The sequence below is a fragment of the Pan paniscus genome, chromosome 6, assembly GCF_029289425.2.
Source record: "Pan paniscus chromosome 6, NHGRI_mPanPan1-v2.0_pri, whole genome shotgun sequence".
NCBI lineage: Eukaryota > Metazoa > Chordata > Mammalia > Primates > Hominidae > Pan > Pan paniscus.
In genome coordinates this window covers 171,818,728-171,844,540 of record NC_073255.2, presented here as the reverse complement: position 1 = coordinate 171,844,540, position 25,813 = coordinate 171,818,728, and the positions used below count along the sequence as shown (strand labels likewise).

The window sequence follows — 25,813 nt, the reverse complement described above, 5'->3', positions numbered from 1 at the left end:
TACCATTAAGAACATAGGCATGGGCAAAGATTTTATAATGAAATCAGCAAAAGCAATTGCAACAAAAGCTAAAATTGAGAAATGGGATCTAATTAAACTGAAGAGCATCTGCATAGCAAAGGAAACTATCCTAAGAGCAAACAGGCAACCTACAGAATGGGAGAAAATTTTTGCTATTTACCCATCTAACAAACGTCTAATATCCAGAATTTACAAGAACGTAAAACAAATTTATGAGAAAAAAAAAACCCATCCAAAAGTGAGCAAAGGATATGAACAGACATTTCTCAAAAGAAGATGTATGTGGCCAACAAACATATGAAGAAAAGCTCATCATCACTGGTCATTAGAGAAATACAAATCAAAACCACAATGAGATACCATCTCACACCAGTCAGAATGGCGATTATTAAAAAGTCAAGAAACAACAGATGCTAGTGAGGCTGCAGAGAATAGAAACACGTTTACATTGTTGGTGGGAATGTAAATTAGTTCAACCATTGTGGAATAAAGTGTGGCGATTCCTCAAGGATCTAGAACCAGAAATACCATTTGACCCAGCAATCCTATTACTGGGTATATACCCAAAGGAATATAAATCATTCCATTGTAAAGATACGTGCACATGTATGTTTATTGCATCACTATTCACAATGGCAAAGACATGGAACCAACCCAAATGTCCATCAATGATAGACTGGATAAATAAAATATGGTACAAATACACCATGGACTACTATGCAGCCACAAAAAGGAATGAGATCATGTCCTTTGCAGGGACATGGATGAAGCTAGATGCCATCATCCTCAGCAGACTAATACGGGAACAGAAAACCAAACGCCACATGTTTTCACTCATAAGTGGGAGCTGAACAATGAGAACACATGGACACAGGGAGAGGAACAACACATACCGGGGCCTCTCAGGGCCAAGGCAAGGGGAGGGAGAGCATCAGGACAAACAGCTAATGTACATGGAGCTTAAAACCTAGGTGACAGGTTGATAGGTCCAGCAAACTACCATGGCACACAGATACCTGTGTAACAAACCTGCACATTCTGCACATGTATGCCAGAAGTTAAAAAAAAGCAAATCCCAATGATATGCTGTGTATCTTCCAAAATTAAAAAAAATTAAAATAAAACATAGGTTAAAAGTAGGGCCGGGCGTGGTGGCTCACGCCTGTAATCCCAGCACTTTGGGAGGCTGAGGCGGGCGGATCACAAGGTCAGGAGATCGAGACCATCCTGGCTAACATGGTGAAACCCCGTCTCTACTAAAAATACAAAAAATTAGCCAGGCGTGGTGGTGGGCGCCTGTAGTCCCAGCTACTCGGGAGGCTGAGGCAGGAGAATGGCGTGAACCTGGGAGGTGGAGCTTGCAGTGAGCCGAGATAGCGCCACTGCACTCCAGCCTGGGTAACAGAGCGAGACTCTGTCTCAAAAAAAAAAAAAAAGTAAAATGATGGAAAAATATATATGCACTATACAAATGCTAATAAAAAGATTGAATATCAAAGTAGATTGCCATGGATAAAGCTACAATATCAATATGGTGGTACTGGCATAACTATCAATACATCAATGGAACAGAATGAAGTGTCTAGAAATAGACCTACATATATATTGTTAACTGACATTTAATAAAGGTGGCTGGGCAATTCAGTAGGTCATAGGATAGTCTTTTCTTTTTTTTTTATTATTTAAGTTCTAGGGTACATGTGCATAACATGCAGGTTTGTTACATATGTATACATGTGCCATGTTGGTGTGCTGCACCCATTAACTCGTCATTTACATTAGGTATATCTCCTAATGCTATCCCTCCCCCCTCCCCCACTCCACAACAGGCCCCAGTGTGTGATGTTCCCCTTCCTGTGTCCAAGTGTTCTCATTGTTCAATTCCCACCTAGGAGTGAGAACATGCGGTGTTTGGTTTTTTGGCCTTGCGATACTTTGCTCAGAATGATGGTTTCCAGCTTAATCCATGTCCCTACAAGGGACATGAACTCATCATTTTTTATGGCCGCATAGTATTCTATGGTGTACATGTGCCACAGTTTCTTAATCCAGTCTATCATTGATGGACATTTGGGTTGGTTCCAAGACTTTGCTATTGTGAATAGTGCCGCAATAAACATATGTGTGCATGTATCTTTATAACAGCATGACTTACAATCCTTTGGGTATATACCCAGTAACGGGATCACTGGGTCAAATGGTATTTCTAGTTCTAGATCCCTGAGGAATCACCACACTGTCTTCCACAATGGTTGAACTAGTTTACAGTCCCACCAACAGTGTAAAAGTGTTCCTATTTCTCCACATCCTCTCCAGCACCCTTTGTTTCCTGACTTTTTAATGATCGCCATTCTAACTTGTGTGAGATGGTATCTCATTGTGGTTTTGATTTGCATTTCTCTGATGGCCAGTGATGATGAGCACTTTTTCATGTGTCTGTTGGCTGCATAAATGTCTCCTTTTGAGAAGTGTCTGTTCATATCCTTCACCCACTTGTTGATGGAGTTGTTTGTTTTTTTCTTGTAAATTTGTTTGAGTTCTTTGTAGATTCTGGATATTAGCTGTTTGTCCGATGAGTAGATTGCAAAAATTTTCTCCCATTATGTAGGTTGTCTATTCACTCTGATGGTAGTTTCTTTTGCTGTGCAGAAGCTCTTTAGTTTAATTAGATCCCATTTGTCAATTTTGGCTTTTGTTGCCATTGCTTTTGGTGTTTTAGACATGAAATCCTTGCCCATGCCTATGTCCTGAATGGTATTGCCTAGGTTTTCTTCTAGGGTTTTTATGGTTTTAGGTCTAACATTTAAGTCTTTAATCCATCTTAAATTAATTTTTGTATAAGGTGTAAGGAATGGATCCAGTTTCAGCTTTCTACTTATGGCCAGTTTTCCCAGCACCATTTGTTAAATAGGGAATCCTTTCCCCATTTCTTGTTTTTGTCAGGTTTGTCAAAGATCAGATGGTTGTAGATGTGTGGTATTATTTCTGAGGGCTCTGTTCTGTTCCATTGGTCTATATCTCTGTTTTGGTACCAGTACCATGCTGTTTTGGTTACTGTAGCCGTGTAGTATAGTTTGAAGTCAGGTAGCGTGATGCCTCCAGCTTTGTTCTTTTTGCTTAAGATTGACTTGGCAATGCGAGGATAGTCTTTTCAATAGCTGGTGATGAATCAATTTTGTTAAAAGGTGGGAAAAAATGAACCTTGACCCGTATCACAAACCATTCACAAAAAAATGATTCTAGATGAATCAAAGACAAAGATAAAAAGGTGAAAAGAATAAAGTTTCTTGAAAAAAATAGGTGATCTTGGGAAAAGCAAAGTTTATAAGTAGGCAGGATGCAAAATGCACTAAATTTGAAAGAAAAACAATTGGTAATTGACTTCATAGAAGTTTAAAAGTTCTACTCATCAAAAGATATTGTTATGAAAATGAAAAGGATTTCCACAGATGAAAGTGAAGATTTCACTATATCATATATATATGACACAGCATTTACATCTTGAACACATATCATAAAAAGACAAAGTGTGGTATAGTTATATGATGGAGTACCATTTGGCAATATAAAAGAGTCTGTTAACATGTATAAATCTGAAAACATAATCCCAAGTCAAAGAATTCAGACATAACAGTGTACTTACTGTATGACTGAATTTATATGAAGCTAAAAATCAGGCAAAACTAATCTATGGTGACAGAAATCAGACCAGTGTTTGCCTGGGGCTGGAGCTGCGGACTGACCAGAAGGGGAGAGATGGGAACTTTCTGGGGTGATGGAAGTATTCCATATCTTGATAGGAGTGTTGGTTACACAGATGATATATTTTTCAAAACTCACCAAATTGTGTACTTATGATCTATACATTTCATTCTGTCTACATTTTACCTCAATTTATTCAAAATAAAAACTAACCATGTCTCACAGTATGACACATTCTTCAGTACCCTGTCCTAGGGTTTTAACTTTATATGAACATTTTAATTTTCATTGACATTTAAATTACATCTTACCTACTGAAATTTGTCTTTTCTACTCTTCTTTTTTGTCATTTGTAAAAATGGAAAAAGGTAAATATTTATAATTAATCTTTCACACGTTCAATGAAAATCAAGTAAGTCAAGACTTTTTTTCATCCTCAAACCCTGTTTCTATAGCTTTCCTTTCAACTCATGGAAAGGCAGATCTTCACAACTCCCAAGTATGGCATAAAAATAAGATTAAGTGGGGTTGATTGAGATGGATATTCTGTTTCTACCTACAGATCTATCCTCTACTCTTCTCCACATTTTACGTTTCCAAAGAGGCTGATCTGTATTGACTGCCCCAGAGGTTCCCTTGCCCTTTGGCTGTGGACAATGGGAGGCACTTGTAGAACATGGGAAGTTGGGAGGATAGTGAAATTGGGTTATTTATCCTCCTAGCATTTTCCCTTCGGTGCCACAGGTTGGCAGTTGTCTATTTCTTTACTAAAAGCTACAGTTGTTTTGAGGCTGCCCTCTCCTATACCTAAAGGATTCTACAGGTCTGGAGACCAGTTCTGTCTTCTCACCCTTTCAGGCCCAGCAGACATGGTTCTCCTCTGTTGATAGTCCTATGTTGCTTCACCATCCCTTGTTAATCTCAATTAACTCTGTCTACCCTTTTTAAAATTCATTAAATTAAATTTAATTAAACTTTATTAAATTACTCTGAGTATGCTATCTAATTCCTGAGAAGACCCTGACTGATTCATCTCAATTATTTTAGTTTTTTCTAAATCAGATCTCATTTCAGTTATGTATGGCAGTTCTGAGGCATGTTCACCACGTAAATATTCACAATCAAATTGGAAAAATCATAGGTATTCCTCTCCATTTGTTTAAAAATATTGTGAGTACATTTTTGTGAGTTGTTTGTGAGTATATGATTTCTAGAATTGCTTACTGTACAGGAAGCAGCCTCTGTGAATTTCTCTTTGTCTTGCTAGTTCCTTAAATAAAATACATATGCTCCCTGGAAGTTATCTTTAATATACGAAAACACTCTAAGACATTAAACTGTGATGGTGAAATTATGTGGAGTCTATACTTCCTTATGCTGGTGCTTCAGGAGCAGTATAGTTGAGAATATACTCTGAGACTTCTATGTTTGATTTTTTGCAAAGTGGGGCAGTTGTTTCTCTTTTAAAGATTATAACGCCAAGAAATGCATCAGAGTCAGGAAATTAAAAGAAAAACATCTGAACGAATGCATGAATGTGAGCCGTACATGGAGAGGGAACAATAGTTGCAAAGCATTTCACTGGGTTTATCTTTCAAAATTGATATGAAGCAAAATTCATTCTAAATATAACTCTTCATTCTAATGGCCAACATGATGTTTAATTTTAAAGTAACTTTGCATAAACTGCAATACACCTTCAAAAATATAACTGGCTGTAAATCAACACTTGGATCAATATATAAACAAACATCTTTATGTTTAGGGACTGGTCATCTGAAATTTCCACTACAAACAGCAAAACAAATATAACTAAGAGATTAACCTAAGTATCAAATTATATTTTACAGCAACATGTGTCATGTGCTCACCATCTTCAGCTAGATAAACCACAGTAGCTTCCTTGGAGTCTGGATAAAGGGGTTCCGTTTCTAAGCCCGTTGGGATATACACTGGCTCAGGACAAGAAGGAGTCCAATCTGGAAAAAAAAGTGAAAACATTATTTGAAGATGACTTCAAAATAAAACAGAAAAATTTTATTGCATATTTTCAAATTATTCATTGGTAGATCTAGGCTAAAATGTAGTGTTTTGTGTGGGGTAAGATTTTACTAAGGGTTCATTGGAATAATGAATATTGTCACTTAGGACATTTCATTCATATCTTCTTCTGAATTATTATATTGAGTAGTTTCATGCTTGCTTTTTGCTTGTTACTGATTTTATACCTATTTTATAACACATTTCTCTTTCTCCTGAGCCCTTGATACCATTCTGTCTCACCTCTGGGAAATCTTACTCTACCTTTTATTCTTCCTTTCCCTTCAGCTTCTTTGCTTGATAATGGCTGTCAAGATAAATCTTATAAACATGTTCAGGTTTATCTCCCAAAAGGAAAGATAGTCTTAGATGTCCCCCTACCCCTGCCACTTCTCCTTTAGCTATCAGCTTTCCTTCTTTTTAGGATCAAATTTCTTAAACATCATCTGCACTACTCTCAGGTCTTTCTGACCATGACCTATTTGATGGGGAAAAATGACATCACAGCCTTACTACCCTAGTTATTTGTATTTTTTTTTTTAATGAACGAAGAATTTGATGACAAACAAGTATTACTGGACAAACATTTTGGAGATTATGTGTACATCTGCTTTAACAACAGAAGTGTATTTGACATTATCAATAGGGATCAAATCTAGCTACAGAAGAAACACAGTCTACCATATTGATGCAAATGTGTATCACTGTATTGTAGAGTTAAATGAATCACACATGACCAAATAAATTGATAATAAAGATAAGCAAATTATAATTAAAAATTTAAATGTTTTATTTAAAAATCTCATTAGTTGAAAGTCTTAACCAACTTAAGTCAAAATTAACGAACTAATAAAATAGCTCCCATTCTGAAAACATTAGGAATTTCAGCTATTTGCCTTGGTGTATGCTGATTTTCTTTTTTCTTTTCTTTTCTTTCTTTTTTTTTTTTTGAGATGGAGTGTCGCTCTGTCGCCCAGGCTGGAGTGCAGTGGCATGATCTCAGCTCACTGCAAGCTCCACCTCCCGGATTCACGCCATTCTCCTGCCTCAGCCTCCCGAGTAGCTGGGACTACAGGCGCCTGCCACCACGCCCGGCTAATTTTTTTTTTTTTTTTTTGTATTTTTAGTAGAGACGGGGTTTCACCGTGTTAGCCAGGATGGTCTTGATTTCCTGACCTCGTGATCCGCCTGCCACGGCCTCCCAAAGTGCTGGGATTACAGGCGTGAGCCACCATGCCCGGTCTGTGTATGCTGATTTTCAAAAGTTGCACGAAATCCAGACTTCTCAGTTAAGAAAACAGAGATTTTATTAATTTCTGCTTATGCTCTATTTATTAATAACTAGTAAAGAACCATGAAACCCTATCATCATAACTGGAGAAAGAACTTGTATATAAGCGACAAGTTTGCAGTTTATTAGAGTACCCTTACTGAGAGCCATGTTTTGAGAATCAGATGTAACCCACTTCTGATACCCATATCCACTGTTCCACTAAAATTGTTCTTTACGTTGTATTTGAAACAGGGTGAGCATTCAGTTAGATGTCCATAGATTAAATGGACAGACAGATGAATGGACATATGGAGAGATGAATGAATGGGTGGTTGAACAATGCAAAGTTTTTATCCACATATTCCTTAAATGTAAATAATGTAATATACGTCTACTGCATAAACGTTTTATGTCTGGCAATATCATCATTGCAAAAAAGCTACTCTAGAGCAAGGGTTGTTTAAGTAGAAGATTTTGGCTTGAAATGAAGCATTTCAAGATTTTCTGAGTATTCTATAGTAAGCAATTTCATCTGTAATGGACTTAAACATCAACATGGATTCCTGATATAGGCACTTCTTCTTGACTTGTTATTCAGTGATAGATTTTGCAGCTATCTTTATGTCAAGTAGCCTGGAAAATTCTATATTCATCTTTCCATTATCACAGTCTCCTACTATCCTTGTTGATGTGTGCTGTTCAAAAAACTATTTGAAAGTGGTGGCTATCATTGTCCCAAGAGAACTCAGATGTCTGTGCATAGCAAATATGTTTCCTAGTTCTCTCAAAGCTGCAAACTCGAGCTGTGAAAAAACACTGCATTCTCTCGAGTCCTCCTTTAGTCAAAGTCATGCTCCCAGAAGAATGGAGACTATGCTTAGCAGTTACCATGTCATATGAGCACCAAATCAGTGCTGTTTGTGCCATTATGTCTCATGGATCACCTTGTGAAGGTTTTTGCTTTGGCCTTCAGCTCCTTTCTCCATAGGCCTTAGGACAGGCTGAGACAACACCATGCCTTCAGCCCTTCACCATATGTTTCATTTTCTTCCAAGGAAAAAGAAAAAAAAAAAAAACTTCTATGCAAACGAAGACTCCTTCAGGTCCTAACCATCAGTATAGCAGATGTAAAAGCCTAAGTAGTTGGTAAGGATATTCCATTTTGTATATCTTTTTTCACTTGGCTACTATGAGACTTCTTGTTATCTGTTCTCAGATTTATCTTTGGGTGATCCCACTTTTTGATCACTGAGATATGGTATATGCAAATGATCTTATAAAAGGGATATCCAGGAGCCATAGAAAATCCCAGAAAACACCTTCTGAATTAAAGGTGTTTAACTTGGAATGCTTTTTATAAGTAATTATTTTTATCAGACTTGTTTATTGTGTAAAAGTTAAAAGTATAGCTTAAGCAAGAAGAAAAAAATACACAATCTCATTATGCAGAAATAGGTATCAACATTTCGGGTTTTTTTTTTTTTTTTTTTTTTTCCAGAGACAGAGTCTCGCTCTGTTTCCCAGGCTGGAGTGCAGTGGCATGATCTCAGCTCACTGCAACCTCCACTTCCCAGGTTCAAGCAATTCTCCTGCCTCAGCCTCCCAAGTAGCTGGGACTACAGGCGCATGCCACCATGCCCAGCTAATTTTTTTGTATTTTAGTAGAGATGGAGTTCCACCGTGTTGCCCAGGCTGGTCTCGAACTCCTGAGCTCAGGCAGTCCACCTGCCTTGGCCTCCCAAAGTGCTAGGATTACAGACATGAGCCACCACGCCCGGCCAACATTTTGGTTTTTATCTTTTTAGGCTTTCTCGCTTTCAACCATCCAGTTCAGATGCTTTTGGCATATGCTAAGAAAATATATCATTTCACATATTTAGAAACCCAGAAGTAGAGTGGATTCAAGGGATGGTATAATCAGTGACTCAGTGGTCATCCAGAGCTCACTTTTTTATGTCTCTCCACTTTGTCATCCTCATCCTAAGGCTTACCATTGTAAAATGTAAAACAACATGACTGTCAGCGGAAGTGTCTTGTACTAACTGACTTAATCAACTACAGTGGAATCAACCACAATGAGTCAACCACAATGTCTTCTTCAAGTATACTGCATCATTCTATATATACTGATCACCAATTTGTTTTTCCCACCCACTTCACTAAACATCTTAGAGATGTTTAATATACATAGATCTTTATCATTTTTTAACATCTGTATACTGTTCTCTAATATGGATTGCCACAATTTGACCATTAGTGGACATAATAGTTATGTCTTTATTTACCTAAGAGATAAACTGCTGGTCAGGGAATACATGTATATTTTCCTTTATTAAGAAACAAAACTGTCAAACCTTTTTACAAAGTGATTATGCAATTTTACATTCCCACCAACAATGTATTAGAGTTCCAGTTGCTCTACTTTCTAACTAATATTTGGTTGTCAGTCTTTTAAATTTTTTGCCATCCTAGTAGATGTAAAGTGGTATCTCATTGTGGTTCAGATTTTCATTTCCCATGTTGAAAAATGTTTTCATATGATTATTGATTATTATAATTCTTTGAGAAATGTCTGTTCGAGTCTTTTGTCCATTTTAAAATTAGGTTTTGATTATTGGTTTGTAGGAATTCTTCATATATTCTGCATACAAGTCTTTTGTCATATATGTGTTGGGAATATTTTTTATAGACTGTGGCTTTCCTTTTCATTTTTAACTGTCTCTTAATGAGAAATTTTAAATTTTGATGAAGTCAACTTTATTAATTTTTCATTGTTTCTTTTTTCTTTCTGGCTCCTAAGGAATTGTTGCCTTATCTATAACTACAGAGATATCGTTCCATGTTTTCTTCTACGAGCTTTATAATGTTAGGTTATATATAGCTTCGTTTAGGTCTATGATCTGTCTTGAATTAATTTTTGTTTACTAGTGAGGTAGAGGTCAAGGATTTTTTTTTCTACATGTATGCTAAGTTGTTACAACACCACTTACTGAAAAGACTTTCCTTACCCTCATTGGGTTTCTTTGGTGCCTTTGTCAAAGGTCATTTGGTAATAAACACGTTGGTCTATTTCTGGACATTTTACTCTGTTCCACTGATGTATTCATCTTTTTGTCAATTGTGCCCATTAAAAAAATCTACCAAAACATACTTCTATCCACATTTCACAGGGCCAGAAACAAAGCAAATATTTAAATGTTTATTAGGTATTATACTTATGAAAAGTGCGAAAACAAAGAACTACAGCTTACTGATTTATCACAAAGCAAATATCACATAGGCCAAGAAATATTACATTGCAAGCACCTTACATACTCCACTCATGCCCCTTTCCCATCACCAGCCTCTCCCTCCCTTTGAAAAGTAGCCATTAGTCTTAATATAATGCAGTCATTTCTTTACTCTCCTTTATAAATTTACCACCTAAGCATTCATATATATGCATGTGTATAATACAGTTTTTATCTACAGAAGTGTAAATAAAACTATTGCTTTGCTTTGCCTATATTTGAACTTTATAAAATTAAAATCACATAGTGTATGGTATTCTTCTGTGCTGTTTTTCACGTATATTCATGAAATCAATCCACATTGTGGCATATTGCTGTAATTTGCTTATTTCATTGATATATAATATTGTACAAAATGTTACAATTTATCAATTTCTATTTATAATGGACATTTGGGCTGTTTCAGTTTGGGGCTATTAAGAAAAATGGTGCTATGAACAGCTTTATACATATTGCTTAGAGCACCTGTGCTCACATCAGTTTTAGGTATACAACTGGGAGTAAAAATTCTAGGTTGCAGGGCATGTATCAATTTCAGTAAATAACGCCAAGCTATCATCCAAAATGATCATACCAATTTACACACCCACCAGCAGGTCACAAAGTTTCTGTTTGCTCCATATGCTCACCATTCCTTAGTATAAGTTAAATTTAACCTTGCAAGGTTTCTGTGAAACAGTACTCAGCCTCATTAACAATCAGGGAATAGCAAATTAAAATCACAACAAGACTTCATGATAAGGTTGATATTATCTCATATGTTTATTGGCCATGTGAATATCATTTTTTATAAAGTGCCCATTCAAGTCTCTTGCCCATTTTCCTACTGGGTTGTTTGTCTTTTCTTATTACTTTCACAAATGCTTTATGTATTCCAGAAATGATCTATTTGTCAGTTATGTATTGCAAATATTAATATATTCTCCCAATCTATTGTTTGCCTCGTTTTATTTTTTGATGAACTGAGGTTTTTAATTGTATCGTAGTCAAATTTATCAGTCTTTTTCTTTATGGTTTAGGGTATTTTCTGTTCTGTTTAAGCCTTTCCAGATTTTAATATTATGAAGATATTTTCTTGTATTATTTTCTAGAAGTCTTATTGTTTTACCTTTCATTTTTATATCCATAACCCATTTAAAATGGACTTTTGTGCATAAGGTTGGGGTGAGATTTCACTTTTTCCATATGGAAATCCAATTATTCCAGTATTATTTACTGAAAAGACCATCTTTAACTTTCTCTTGCAGTTCCACCTTTGTCATAATGACCATATATGCATAGGTCTGTTTCTAAGCTCTCTGTTCTATTCCATTCCTGTTTCCTTTCAGCAATGCCATATATTACTATAACTTTATTAAGGTTTAAGAGCTAGTAACTCTTACAATTTTTTTGTCCTTTTAAGAGGTCGTTGGCATTTCCATATGCATTTTTAAAGTACCTTGTCAATTTCTATTAAAAAATCACAATTGGGATTTTGACTGGTATTGCATGGGACATGTAGATCAGTTTGGAGATAACTGACATCTTTAAAATAATGAGTCTCCCAATCTATGAACATGCTATTTCCCTCTATTTACTTAGGTCTTTTAAAAATCTCTCTCAATGCTTTATTGCTTCTTCATAGAAATCTTGTCTATCAGATTTATTCCTAGGCATGTGGTTTTTAATTTTATTTGAAACAGTTGAAAACATACAGAAAAGTTGCAATAACAGGAAAAACAACTTTTTTTCCCTGAAATATTTGCAAACATAATACCCCATCCTCTCCAAATACTTATATTTCCTCCAGTGAAGGAAATCCTCCTATATAAATAACCATAATACAACCATCAAGATCAGGACATTAATACTGATTTATTTCTAATATTTAATCCTTAGACTTAAAATTTTGACAGTTGTATAAATAATGTCCTCTATAGCAAAAGGATCCACTTTAGAATCACACACTGCATTGAACTTTAATGTGTATTTTAGTTTTCTTCGATATAGAACAGCTTTTCAGTCTTTCCTTATATTTCATGACTTTGACACTTTTGAAAATTACAGGTCAGATTTCCAATGTCAGCTAAGAGATACAGAATGTTAAAAAAAAAAAAAAAACCCAGCACTTTGGGAAGCTGAGGCAGGCGGATCACGAGGTCAAGAGACGGAGACCATCCTGGCCAACATGGTGAAACCCCGTCTCTACTAAAAATACAAAATTAGCTGGGCGTGGTGGCACGCGCCTGTAGTCTCTGCTACTCAGGAGGCTGAAGCAGGAGAATCGCTTGAACCTGGGAGGTGGAGGTTGCAGTGAGCCGAGATCGCACCACTGCATTCCAGCCTGGTGAGACTCACTCCAGCATGAGACTCCATCTTAAAAAAAAAAAAAAAAAAGTGTCATCCTCACCCTTACAACAAAAAATAAAATAACAAACTGCAAATTAATGACTTTTCGCCAACCCACCATAGAAGAGGTTGCAGGGCAACCAAATGCTCCAAAGTCTGCGAAAAGACAGAAACCTGCAAGGTGAAATTGGACCTCAGTATTTGCCCACTGAAGGCAGATGCTGCTGAACTTCATATAATCTGGTAAAAAGGCACAGCTAAAGCTTTTAAAATAAAATTTTAAAAGCCAAATGTGAGTGTGAAGCCCCTTGGGGCTGCAGATATAAGTGGGTTAGTACCCACTTTCAGACTTTTCCTCTGGGAATCCCACCAGGTGCTCACAAGGAAGATCAAAGAGAATCCTGGGAAAGTTATTCTTGTGGTGTTGTGTTGGGGAGGGGAACAGCAGCCTCTGCCAAACTCCACCCAGACCCATCTATGCATCTCCCTTTATGGAACAAAATACTTAATCTATAATAAGACATTAGTAGAAAACCATTGCATCTGGGGAAAGGGAACAGAAAAAAGCAATTAAAAAAATCCCAACACTACCACACTAACCTTGAGTGAGATGTAGGCATATGTGCTATTTTGTCTATATAGTTGCCTGTTCTAGTCATTTCACATAATTAGAATCACATTATTTGTTCTTTTGTGTCTGGCTTCTATCACTCAGCATAATGTTTTCAAAGTTCATCCATGTTGTACCATGTATCAGTACCTCATTCCATTTTTATGGCTAATTAATATTCTATTGTGTGGAAATACCATATTTTGTTTTTCCATTCATCCATTGATGGACATTTGGGTTGTTTCCACCATGTGGCACTAAGAAAAATGCTGCCATTAACGTTTGTATGTAAGTTTTTGTTTGGATATATGTTTTCATTTCTCTTGGGTACATACCTACAAGTGGAACTGCTGGGTCAAATAGTAACTCAATGTTTAACTTTCTGAAGAAACACCAGGTTTCCAAAGTAGCTGCACAATTTTACATTCCCAACAGCAGTGTATAAGGGTTCCAATCTCTCCACATGCTTGTCAGCACTTGTTATCTGACTTTTTGATTCTAGTCATCCTAGTGGGGGTAAAGAGGTATCTTATTGTGGTATTAATTTGCAGTTCCCTATGACTAAAGATGTTGAACATATTTTCATGTGTTTATTGACCATTTGTTCATCTACTTTGGAGAAATGTTTATTTAGATCCTTTGCACACTTTAAAATTTGTCTTTTCAATATTGAGTTGTAAGAGTTCTTTATATAGTCTAGATAGAAGTCCTTTGTCAGATAAATAATTTTCAAATATTTTCTCTTGTTCTGTGGGTTTTATTTTCATTTTCTTGACAGTTTCTGTTGAAACACAGAAGTTTCAATTTTGATAAAGTTCAATTCATCTATTTTTTTTTCAGTTGTTGCTTGTGCTTCTGGCATTATACCTAAGAATCCATTGCCAAATCCAAAGTCATGAAGATTTGCCTCTATGTTTCCTTGTAAGGGTTTTATAGTTCAGGCTGTTAGTTAGATCTTGATCCATTTTGAATCAATTTTTGTATATGGTGTGAGGTAAGGGACAAACTTCTTTATTTTGCATGTGGTTATCTATCCAGTTGTCTGGGTGCCATTTGTTGAAAAGACAATGCTCTTCCTATTGAATAGTCTTGCCATCCTTGTCAAAAATCAGTTCACCACAGACACATGGGCTTATTTCTGGACTTCCAATGTAATTCACTGGTCTATAAGTCTATCCTCATGACAGTACCACACTGTCTAAATTACTATTTGTAGTAAGTTTTGAAATCAGAAAGTGTGAGCTCTCAAATTTGTTCTTAAGTTTTTTTTTCTTTTTTTTGGCCATTCTGGGTTCCTTGAGTTTCTATATAAATTTTAGTATCAGTCTGTCAATTTCTACAAAGCAACCCACTGGTATTCTAATGGAAATTGCATTGAATCTGTAGATTCATTTGGAGAGGACTGTCATCGTAATAATAGTAAGTCTTTTGATCCATAAACATGGGATGTCTATTTATCTAGATCTTTATTTTCTTTCAGTAATATTTTGTAGTTGTCAGAGTATGTCTTGTACTCTTTACCTAAATGTATTCATATTTTATTCTTTTGCAAATTGAATAGTTTTCATAAGTTCATTTTAGGGTTGTTTATTATAAGTGCATAGAAATACAATTGATTTTTATATATTACTCTTGTATTCTGCAACCTTGCCGAACTCATATTAGTTCTAAAAGTTTTTTTCAGTGGATTGCTTAGGATTTTCTATGTACAAAATTATTTTATGGGCAAATATAGTTTTACTTCCTTCTTTCCAATCTGGACTTTTTAAACTTCTCTTTCTGTCTAATTACCCTGGCTAGAACCTCCATTACAATGTCGTATAAAAGTGGAAAAGTGGGTATCTTTGTCTTGTTCTTGACCTTATGGGGAAAGCATCTAGTCTTTTCACCATTAAGTAGATATTAGCTGTGGGATTTCCATAGACGCCTTTCCTTTCTCTTCCTAATTTGGTGAGTGTTTTTGTCATGAAAGGGTGTAGGATTTCTTAAAAATGTCTTTTCTATGTTTATTGAAATTATCTTGTTTCTTTTTAATTCTACTGATATGTTCTATCGCATTAATTGATTTTTGGGTACAGGGAACAAACAACATATCTGGATAGATTCCACTTGTTCATGATATATATTCTTTTTATTTGTTGCTGGATTTAGTTTGCTAGTATTTTGCTGATGAATTTTACATCTATATTCATAATATATATTAGCCTGTAGTTTTCTTGTGATGTCTTTTGTGGTTTTGTTATCAGAGTAATACTGGCCTCATAGGGATGAATGGGGAAGCATTCCTTCCTCTTCTATTATCGGAAGAGTTTTTGAAGAATTAGGAATTGTTTGGTAGAATGTTCTAAACATTAAATGTTTGGTAGAATTCAGCAATGAAGCTATTTGGGTTTAAGCGACTCTCTGTAGTAGTTTTTCTATTATTAATTAAATATATTTACTTGTTATATGTCTATTTAGATGTTCTATTTCCTCTTGAGTCAGTTTCCGTACTTCATATCTTGCCAGTCATGTGTCCATTTCATCTTAGTTATTTAATTCCTTTTTATTCTGTATCTGGTTCTCATCTAATTGATAATTACATCCTCTTAGTTTTCTAGCACAAGATTATCAGGACAGTTACATACATCATCACAAGTTGGTAATATTCAAGCCTTTAAACTGTTTGCAACTATAGCAGACAGTTTGTTCTGCATTTAAATCACATGCCACAAAATTTCACATAACTTCTTTGCAAGGGTATCCAAATCTAAGTATTCCTCCATAAGATTTCACAACACTTCCAAAGTTGTGCTGAGGAGCCACTTTATTTTGTCTTATGTGGCAGATATAAAAGATGACTATTTTCCATAAGGCAGAATAGGTGACTTTGTTAAGTAATTGCCAGGATAAGCCACTTCCATATGCAGATTCAAGTAGTTGTTCAAGTTAGTCCACTGTTATATGAACAGAAGAGTATTTAGGAGTATAAGGCCCTGCACTCAGCTAGTTGTCCTCCAAATTTCCACTGCTAGTTTTTCTATACATTGCTAGTTGTCCTCCAAATTTTCATTCTAACTTTGTTCCTTCCTTATTAAAACCTGAATTTATCAGGGCAGCAATGTACCTCCATTAAAAAACCTTAAGTTTTCAGGCTTGCCTGTGGCCAGGAGTAGCCATGCAACATAATTCTAGTCAATGAGGGGTAAAAGATGACTTCTGGTGGAATTTCTGGGAAAGCTTTTTTAAAAAAAATAAAAATAAAAAAATAAAAGGAGATAGAATCAACTGGCATAAGCATGTTGCTCTTTGTTTTTCCTCCTCTTCACTGTATTTTCATCTGCTTAACAGGGTCTTTTGCAAAACAAGAGCTTTTAATTCTGAAGTCCAATTTATCAAGTTTTTATTAATCATGTTTTTGATGTCAATTCTAAGAACTCTTTGCTTAGCTCTAGATCATAAAGATTTTCTATTTTAAAAAAGATTTATAATTGTATGTTTTACATTTAAATCTATGATTCATTCTGAATGCATTTTTGTATAAGGTGTTAGACTTAGGTTGAAGTTTTCCCTTGTCTCTTTCTTTTCTTCCTATGGATATCCAATTTCTCCAGCAATATTTGTTGAAAATGCAAACTTTCTTCCATTAAATTGCTTTTTCACTTTCATGAAAAACTACTTGGGAATATTTGTGTGGTTCTACTTCTGAGTTCTCTATTCTCTTCTACTAATCTAATACCACATAGCTTTGACTACTGTAGCTATATAAAAGCTTGAGGTAAGAGGCTACTTTATCCCATTTTATGCTTCATTTTCAAAACTGCTTTTTTAAAAAGTTATTTTAGTTCTTTAGCCTTTCCATATAAATTTTAGAATAATTTTATCTACATCTACAAAAAGAAATCCTGATAGGAATTTCTTGAAACCTATATGTCAACTGGGGAGAGCTGACATCTTACCACATTGAGCTGAGTCCTAATCATGAACATGGTATATTTCTTGATTTATTTAGATCTTCTTTTATTTACTTCATCAACATTGTGTAGTTTTAAGAATGCAAGTCTTATACATGTTTTGTTAGATTTACACCTAAGTAATTTTTAAAAAGTAATTATAACAGTAATGTTCTATATTGTGGTATGCGTTTAGATTACACAAATGTATGCATTTGTTAAATTTGTTAAAATTCATTGGTACAATTAGAGTTGTGAATTTCATCTTTTGTAAAATGTACCTCAAAACTAAAAAGGAATTCTAGGTAACAATATAAATGCTAAAGTATTTACAGGTGAAATGTAAGGATATCTGCAACTTACTTTTAAATGAATAAAAAACTAAAAGGACTTGATTGGATAAAGAGAGGGATGGATAGATGGCTACATAGGTGATAAAGCAATATAGTAAATTATTGATTGTAAGAATCTAGTTGATGGCCATATGGGTTCCTGTACGATCCTTTCAATTTCTCTGCATATTTGAAAACATTCTTAATAAAATACTGGGAAGTAAGAAGTTAATACAGAGCAAGAGGTTAAATAAAGAACAAAATAAATCTAAATAAATCCGATTTATAAAAAAAATTTATATTATTAGAATACAGCACAAAACTAGAACTAATAAATAATTTCAAGCACTGATTCTTTGAAAAAATTAACAAGATAAAGCCTACCAACATACTCAGGGGAGAAAAATAAGAATGCAAAAACACAATGTAAAATATTAGGACAAAGGGAAAAAATCTCTTATCTTTAAAGGAAATTTTAGCAATTATAAGAGAATGCTTTGCTTAAATTTATTAAATGAATTTTAAAATCCTGCATGAAAAGCATTTTTCTAGGAAAATAAATAACCAAAACTGTCCCTGGAACAGAATATATAGGAAACTTAGATGTAACAAAGAAGAAACTGAGAAGTTTTATAATAACAATATTCTCTGTCTCTCTAAAACTGTAACAAAATATGCACAGTTTTAGAAGATTTCTCTCGAAATTATAAAGAACATTAATTAAAACATTATTGAAACTGTTCTAAAGCAAAGAATTCTAAATAACGTTTATACCAAAACCTGATAAATGTACACAAGCTAGAAAATTTTTAAAAATCTATCTTATTTAGAATATTAAAGCAAAAATCCTGCAAAAAATGAGAAAACAGGATTCAGCAACCCACTAAAAATTATCCACAATGCCTAACTGCACTTTATTTCAATACTATACAACTGGTTCAATATTTAAAAACTAATATAACTCACCAACATAATAGGTCAAATGAGAAGAATATCATAATCCCTCTACCCCATAGATGTTAAAAAGGCATTTAATAAAGTTTAGTAATAATTTCTGGTAAAGTTTTCTTAATAATATAAGAATAAATTGGTAACTCCTTAGCAGAATCAAAAAAATTTATTTTAAACCAGAAGCCAATAATTTGCTTAATGAGAAAACAGTAAAACTAGTCCCATTAAAATGAAGAATAAGATAAAGGCAACATTATTAAATATTTTTTGACAGTACCAGTAAATGCATTTAGTACAAAAAAGAAATATAAGGTATAAAAACTGAAAATTAGGAGATATAATTACATTAATACAGGATAACTGTATAATTGGAACATATATAATAATTTAAATATTAGAAACAAAGTATGGCAATTTTCAAAAGTAATACACACAAAAATAACTTTCCTGTATGTAAACAAGTTAGAAAATATAAAATAGTAAATATTCTATTTGAAATTGCTATTCTCACAACAAAAATATTTAGTTTTAGCAACAAAATAAAATACCTAACAATAAACTTAGAAACGGTGCAGAAAAAAAAATTAAAACTATAATAAAGGAGATAAAGGAAAACTAGGATAAATGGTGAAACAAATCTTATTATTGGACAGGAAGGTGCAATTTTAAAAGTATGTTACTCTTCCTTAAGTTAATCTATAAATTAATGTGATCACAATAAAGTTACCAGTTTATTTATTTTAGGACAACTAGGAAAGCTTATTTTAGATTCCATATAGAGACATAATAAGGCAAAAGTAGCCAGAAAAATCTTGAACACAGTAAAACAGTAAGGAACTAAGTTTATCACACAACAGAATTATACTTTAAAAGCTATAGTAATAGAGTTTCATGCTGGCATATCGAAAGACAGATTAATGGAACAGAATTCAAAATTGGACCTAAAAGCTTAGTATATCATAAATGTGGCATTGTAAGTGGGTAGAAAAAGATAATTCATTTAATAAATTTTGTTGGAACAACTCACCAGGCATTTAATAATAGGACTGGATTGGAAGTTTACTTCTTATATCAAAATGGATTCCTGATGGATCAAAAATTTAATCACAAAAAATACACTTGGACACTACTAAGAAGTATGAAAATTTCAAAACCCCAGAAATCGTTTAAAAATGATAGACAAAGTAACTACATAAAAATTACAAATTTATGCATGACAAAGACAAAAAGGCAAATGAAAAACTGAGAAAAATAGCATGTAACATATAAGACACAGTAATCAAATCTCTTGCATAGGCAGAAAGCACTTACAGATCGAGAAGAAAAAAAGTCTAATCAATAGCAAAATGGGCAAAGGATTTTATCAGGTAGCTTATATAAAGTCAGTAGATAAAATGTTCCAGTCTCATCCATAAAGAATACATGAACAAAAAACACATATCAAGTAAACAGTATCAGATTGTCAAAAACCAGAATGAGTGATTAACAGTATTGATGAGAGTATGGGAAAATAGGTACTCTCATTGTGCAGCACTCAGATGGCCTAGGTTGTCCAAACCCTGTATATCCAAAGAAAGATTTGGACCTTGTCCAACTCCTGGGAGATAACCTCTAAGACCCTGAAATATTCTGCCTGTTCAGAGTTTCTTTGTCTACTTGGGGCCTTGGGCTACATCAGATAGTTTATGCTAATAATGTGAGTTGTTGTGGGGGGCTCTGGGCCACATTATATTAATTTTGGATGGAGAGGTGGGGGACTGAATAACTAAAGCCAGCCACATGGGCATTCCATGCAGACATAACTGGTCCCTAATAGAAACTCTGGACACCAAGGCTGGATGAGCTTCCCTGATTAGCAGTACTTCATGAGTGTTATCTCACATCATGACTGGAGGAAGTAAGTGCTGTCTATAAAACTCCACCAGGAGAGGACAACTGGAAGCCCACATCTAGTCTCTCCTGGACTCTGCCCTAAATTAATTCAGCTGATTTTAGTCTGTATCATTTCACTGTAACAAGCCATAACCATTAATGTCATGGTTTTTCTGAATTTCTCGAGTCCTTTTAACGAATCTTGAACCTTAGGGTGGTCTTCAGGACTCCTGATTACAGGTGACATCAGAAGTGGGATTCACTAGAATTACCCTGACTCACTGAAATGTGGTGAAAGAATGGTTTGGGAAAAGGAAGGGTAAGAGGGTAGGAGTTGACAAACCTTTGATTCTGTATGGCCACTGGGCCACCCATGGTGTGAAGTAGCAGCTGTGTTGCAATCAGTTACTAGAAGTAAAAGTCACCACTGGAATTTAGAAATGATAAATCTAACTCCCAAAGAGTTGGCTCACTGGATGCATAAGGAAATGCAAAATGACAAGAAACAAGCTAAATATACAATCTCTCAGTTATTATGTGTAATAGCTAAAATTACAGTAAAGTGTTGAGGCAAATCCTGACACTGGGCCAAGCTTGAATTTCAGCTGGTCCAAGCTACAGACACTAGCTTCAGGGTTTCCAACAAAGGGACAAATAACATGCTGAAAAAACTGACAGCTAAAATAACGTGAGTCATGAAAGAATAGGGAAAGACAAAAGGAAGAATCAAGGGACTCATCCCAGCAGGTTGGACACTGCTGGGATCAAAGGTCTTAATGAAACACTATTGGAGATTACATAGACCAATGGGAGCTCCTGGCATACCCCGACTTTGAAGAGCTTTAAACAAATCTGTTCTATTTACCTTAGTCTGGAGGAATTAACAAAGCTGAAAGGCAAAAAGGACAATAAAAAATGTTACCTCAAATCATCTGTGGCAATTGTCTCACAAACTAATATGGATAGACTGATGAAAAGGGTCAGGGTCCTTTAGTCTGATCCTTGTTTGGGGACATGGGCTATATGCACGTGTGGTTAAAATGGAAAGGGGGTGGAGAACAAGCTTTTCTAGGACTCTGTGACATGGCAGACCAATGCACTGAGGTTCCAAAATCTGTTGGTGATATCCTAATGTGGACTACAGTTAGGTTGGGAGGACTTAGCCATGAAATGGTTGATGAAATTAAGGTGAAAGTTGAGATTAAAACTGAAATATTTAAATGGACTTCATGTGAACTGGATGTATCTCCTTTACCTGAATGTATTGGGATGGATTTTATATCTGATTGGGGAACACTTCCCTACCTAATATTGTAAAACTGAAGGCATGTAAATTTGCCCTTTATCCAGTATACCGGCTAAATGGGAACCTATAGAATTGTCCAAGCCGACAGATTTTAGTTGGAAATAGTATAGAATACCTGGTGCACAAAAATAGATTACACCTTTAATCAATGACGTGTTAGAAACTGGGCTGCTGGCACCGACACATTTTCTCTACAGTAGCCCTGTATGGGCCAGAGATTGGGGCTTATGGAAAAAGCCTGTGAGCACCATCCAGCAGTGACTGCCGGAATTTGGACCAGAAAATGTTCGGATGCAGCTGTAAGATATACAGCATTTGAGAACCAATTACTAACTTGCTATTGGACATTAGTTGAAAATGCCCCTGTGACTGAATGTATTAGTCAGGGTTTTTCAGAAAAAATAGAACCAGTAGTGTGTGTGTATTTATTATATCAGTGAATATACACATATGTGTATATACATTGTCACAAATTATGGAGACTGAGAAGTCTCACAATCTGCTGTGTGCAAGCTGTAGAACTCGGAAAGCTGGTGGTGTAATCCAGTCCAAGTCCAAAAGCCTGAGAACTAGAAGCTCTGATGTCTGGGGCAGATGATGAATATCCCAGTTCAAGAAGAGAGATCTCACCCTTCCTCCATCCTTTTGTTCTATTCAAGCAGGCCCTCAATAGATTGGATGATGCCCCACCTCCTTATATTGGTGATGGTGGATCTTCTTTACTGAATCTACCAATTCAAATGCTAATCTATTCCAGAAACACCCTCAGAGGCACATCCAGAAATAATGTTTTACCAGCTATCTGGGCATCCCGTGGCCCAGTCAAGCTGACACATAAAATTAACCATTATACTGAAGGACATATAACCGTGAAAGCTGAAATGCCCACAATGCCTTAAGTGATGTGAAAGAAACACTCTAATAAGGCAGTGCCCAGAAGGGCTCCATAATAAATGGAAACGGTTTATACAGGACAATGTTACTGGGACAGTGCAAGGAGATACTCATTCTGTTCATGTGCAGGAGGTCTCTTTTCCACTGGAGCCTACTTTGAAATCAGCTGAGGAGCCACAAAATCCTATGGCCACCTGGGCTGTGCCCTATGAACAGCTCTCTATTGAAAGAGAGCTACTAGGTTGACTGATGGCAGTTCCAAGGTGGATAATCAACATCCTGTTTGGAAGACTACTGTACTACATCAGATGATGGAAAAGTTCTGATTGAAGAAGGTAAGAACAATCTGCTCAGGCTGAACTATATGCTGTCCTTGCAGTGATGAAAAAGCTGAACAAGTATAAAAGTTCCATTTAAAAATAATCAAAGTTTGGGTGTGCCAATGGCTGGCCATATGGTCAAATAGATGGGTGATGAAAAACTAGTCTATTAGATGCCCCATGTGGGGCACCATCCTATGGAAATCACCATGGAATTTAGGGGCACATTAAAGTAGGACATGTCATTGCCCACCAGAAGAACACTCTTCCAGGATCAGATGATGACTGGACCCAGTAAGTGGAAAACTTGGTGTGTTTACTTGAGGTGGGCATGTGGGTCCATGAAATAAATGGAAATGGGAGAGGTGTAGGAATGTAGGCATGGGCTGATTGTTGGCATATTTCTCTTACTCCCTCTGAGGCACAAAATATAAATAAATGCTTCAAGAGAGACGGAGACCGCAGGTGGCTATGGGCAGATTTCCTGGGGAGCAGGTGGCACACACAACTGACAAGTAACTACATCGGAATGCTGTGGTAGCCCCCAGAGACTATAAAAGGGTCCTGACAGGACTAGACATTTACTCTGGACTAGGCTTTGCACCCCCAGAGGTAGATGGATACAAAATGCTTAAAATACTGTAAAAGGACTGAAACAGAAGATACTGTGGCAATTTGGACCATCAAGTTATATTTCTTCAGACCAAGAAACACACTTTACAGCCCAAGTGTCTAATGATGGGCAAAAAGATATCACATCAAAATGGACTAGTGGTTTACTAGAGAATTGGAAAAGGTAATTGAAACTTTTTTTTTTTTGTCTAAAATAGGGGGTGATAAAGGCAGGAAGGGCTGACATATATACCTTCATGTGTATGCACATTCAACATGAGGGGGAAAAGAGTGGGTCCCCACTTGACAAATTCTTTTACTTTTATGGTGGATCTGGAGAAGGGATGGAGGAGGACACTGGTACAAACTACAAAATGATTTCTCCAGTCACCTCAACTTTTCTTTTTTTTTCCAGCCTGGGGCAGTGGTTGGAGACTGCAGGTGCTAGAAACAGGAATCATTCTTAAGCAAGAAACTTACCTTTCAACCTTTATGTCAGAATTGCTATGGGCCTAATGGGGTGGACTGTGTCTTCACCCCACCTGGCAAAATTCAGATTGATAGTGAATGCAGCTGTATTTCCTGGTGGTCAAGATAGCCCACTAGTTCTGTACCTATATATCCTTACTCTAAATAAAAGGGAATGAGCTGAAAGGAAGCACGAGCTAGACTGGTATTACTGCTGGCAATCTAGACCAGGACAGTGGCTAAGCCTAACAACTCTTCCAAAGGTGAAAATGTTTGGGTAAAAAATTATGACAAGTGAAAAATAGGAGAAATAGCCAAGGCACAGGAATAAATAAATGAAATAGGTAATGAGGAAAATCTAGTATTACACTGGTGTTTTGAGAGAGGCTCAGAGCAAGAGACTGTAGTCTCTTAGCTTAATTATCCTAGATGCCCAAAAAGGTGAAGTCAGTTTTCTAAGACTAGCCTTACTCTTAGAAGCTGAAAAGGTTGAATGGAAGCCTGCAAACTTGAGTGGCATTGCTCTGGGAGACATTCTGGTCATAAGATATAATGATGAACTGGACCGATTAATTGTTAATGACAGGGGTAATGAGCCATTATCTTTTGATTCTTATTTTTCAGGTTACATCTACTACAATACTGCAGATACAGTGTAACATTGGTATTGCTGGTATGATTCCTCTCCCTTAGGTAAGTAAGTCATATGATGATGATCAAATGTATTGGAAAATTGAATCACGGCCTCCTTGGTATGTAATATCAATGAAAAATGGGCTGAGTAAGAACTGGATCTACTTAATTATGAGTTAATTTCTATGCTGAATATTTATGTACAAGTTTGTTAAAATGTATAAATAGCAGAATATTAAAATAGGAGATAATTATACTAGTTACAAACTAGGCTCTTTGTTAAAGAGAGCCTAGGCCAAGGGACAGTGGGTAGCCTGTGTGTAAATGATTAACTCAGCAGGCCTTGGTTGTCCAAACCTTGCACATTGTAAAGGTTTGGACCTTGCTAAACTCTTGGGAGATAGCCTCTGATGCCTTGGAATACCTTGCCTCATTAAGAGTATCTTTGTCTACCTGGGACCTTGGGCTATGTCAGATAGTAGTTTATGCTAACAATTGATTTATTGTGGTGGTGGTGGTGGTAGAGGCCTTGGACACACAGTATCAATTTTGACCCCTGGAAAGGCCAGAGACTAAGTAACTAAGGTCAGCCATGTGGGCACTGAATGTAAATATAACCAACCTGCAATAGAAACCAGTGACATCAAAGCTAGATGAGCTTCCCTGATTTGCAGCACTTCATATTATCTCACATTATGGCTGGGAGAATTAAGTGCTGTTTCTAAGACTCCACAGGGAGAGAACAACTGGAAGCTTGTGCTAGGTCTCATCTGGACCCTGCCGCATAGCAAGTGTCCCCAACCCTGAGGCCATGGACCAGTACTGGTCTATGGCCTGTTAGGAACCAGGCCACACAGCAGCAGGTGAGCAGTGGGCGAACGACCATTACCACCTGAGCTTTGTCTCCTGTCAGATCAGCAGCAACATTAGATTCTCATAAGAGCACAAGCCCTATTGTGAACTGTGCATGCAAGGGATCTAGGTTGTGTGTGCTCCTCATGAGAATCTAACTAATGCCTGATGCTCTGAGGTGGAACAGTTTCATCCCAAAACCATCCCCCAACATCTACAGAAAAATTATCTTCCCCGAAACTGGTCCCTGGTGCCGAAAAGTTTGGGGACCACTGCTATACGCCATTTACCTTTGCTGATTTTAATCTGTGTCCTTTCAGGGACATAATAAACCATAACCATGAGTATAATGGCTTCTCTGAATTCTGCAAGTCTTT

General features: G+C 36.0%; 1 protein-coding gene and 1 long non-coding RNA gene across 9 annotated transcripts in view; one reads left to right on the top strand and one right to left on the bottom strand.

Annotated features, from left to right (window-relative positions):
* The window catches only part of LOC117981122 (uncharacterized), a 313,442-nt gene that overhangs the window by 54,935 nt on the left and 232,694 nt on the right, over nucleotides 1-25,813 (top strand). Inside the window, exons 2-3 of the long non-coding RNA XR_004672658.3 lie at nucleotides 22,681-22,886; nucleotides 24,576-24,644. This is a non-coding gene — a long non-coding RNA (uncharacterized LOC117981122). The remainder of the gene's footprint in view (nucleotides 1-22,680; nucleotides 22,887-24,575; nucleotides 24,645-25,813) is intronic.
* AGBL3 (AGBL carboxypeptidase 3) overlaps nucleotides 1-25,813 on the bottom strand; it is a 156,605-nt gene that overhangs the window by 114,369 nt on the left and 16,423 nt on the right. For 5 of the 8 annotated variants that reach the window (XM_063606103.1, XM_055115389.2, XM_055115391.2 and 2 more), the window contains one exon: nucleotides 5,595-5,702. In XM_063606103.1, coding sequence (XP_063462173.1) covers nucleotides 5,595-5,702 — 108 coding nt within the window. Of the gene's footprint in view, nucleotides 1-5,594; nucleotides 5,703-6,771; nucleotides 12,682-12,772; nucleotides 12,829-25,813 lie in introns of those variants that run through there. The other 3 variants (XM_057302766.2, XM_057302767.2, XM_034965024.3) reach the window with 2 other exon arrangements.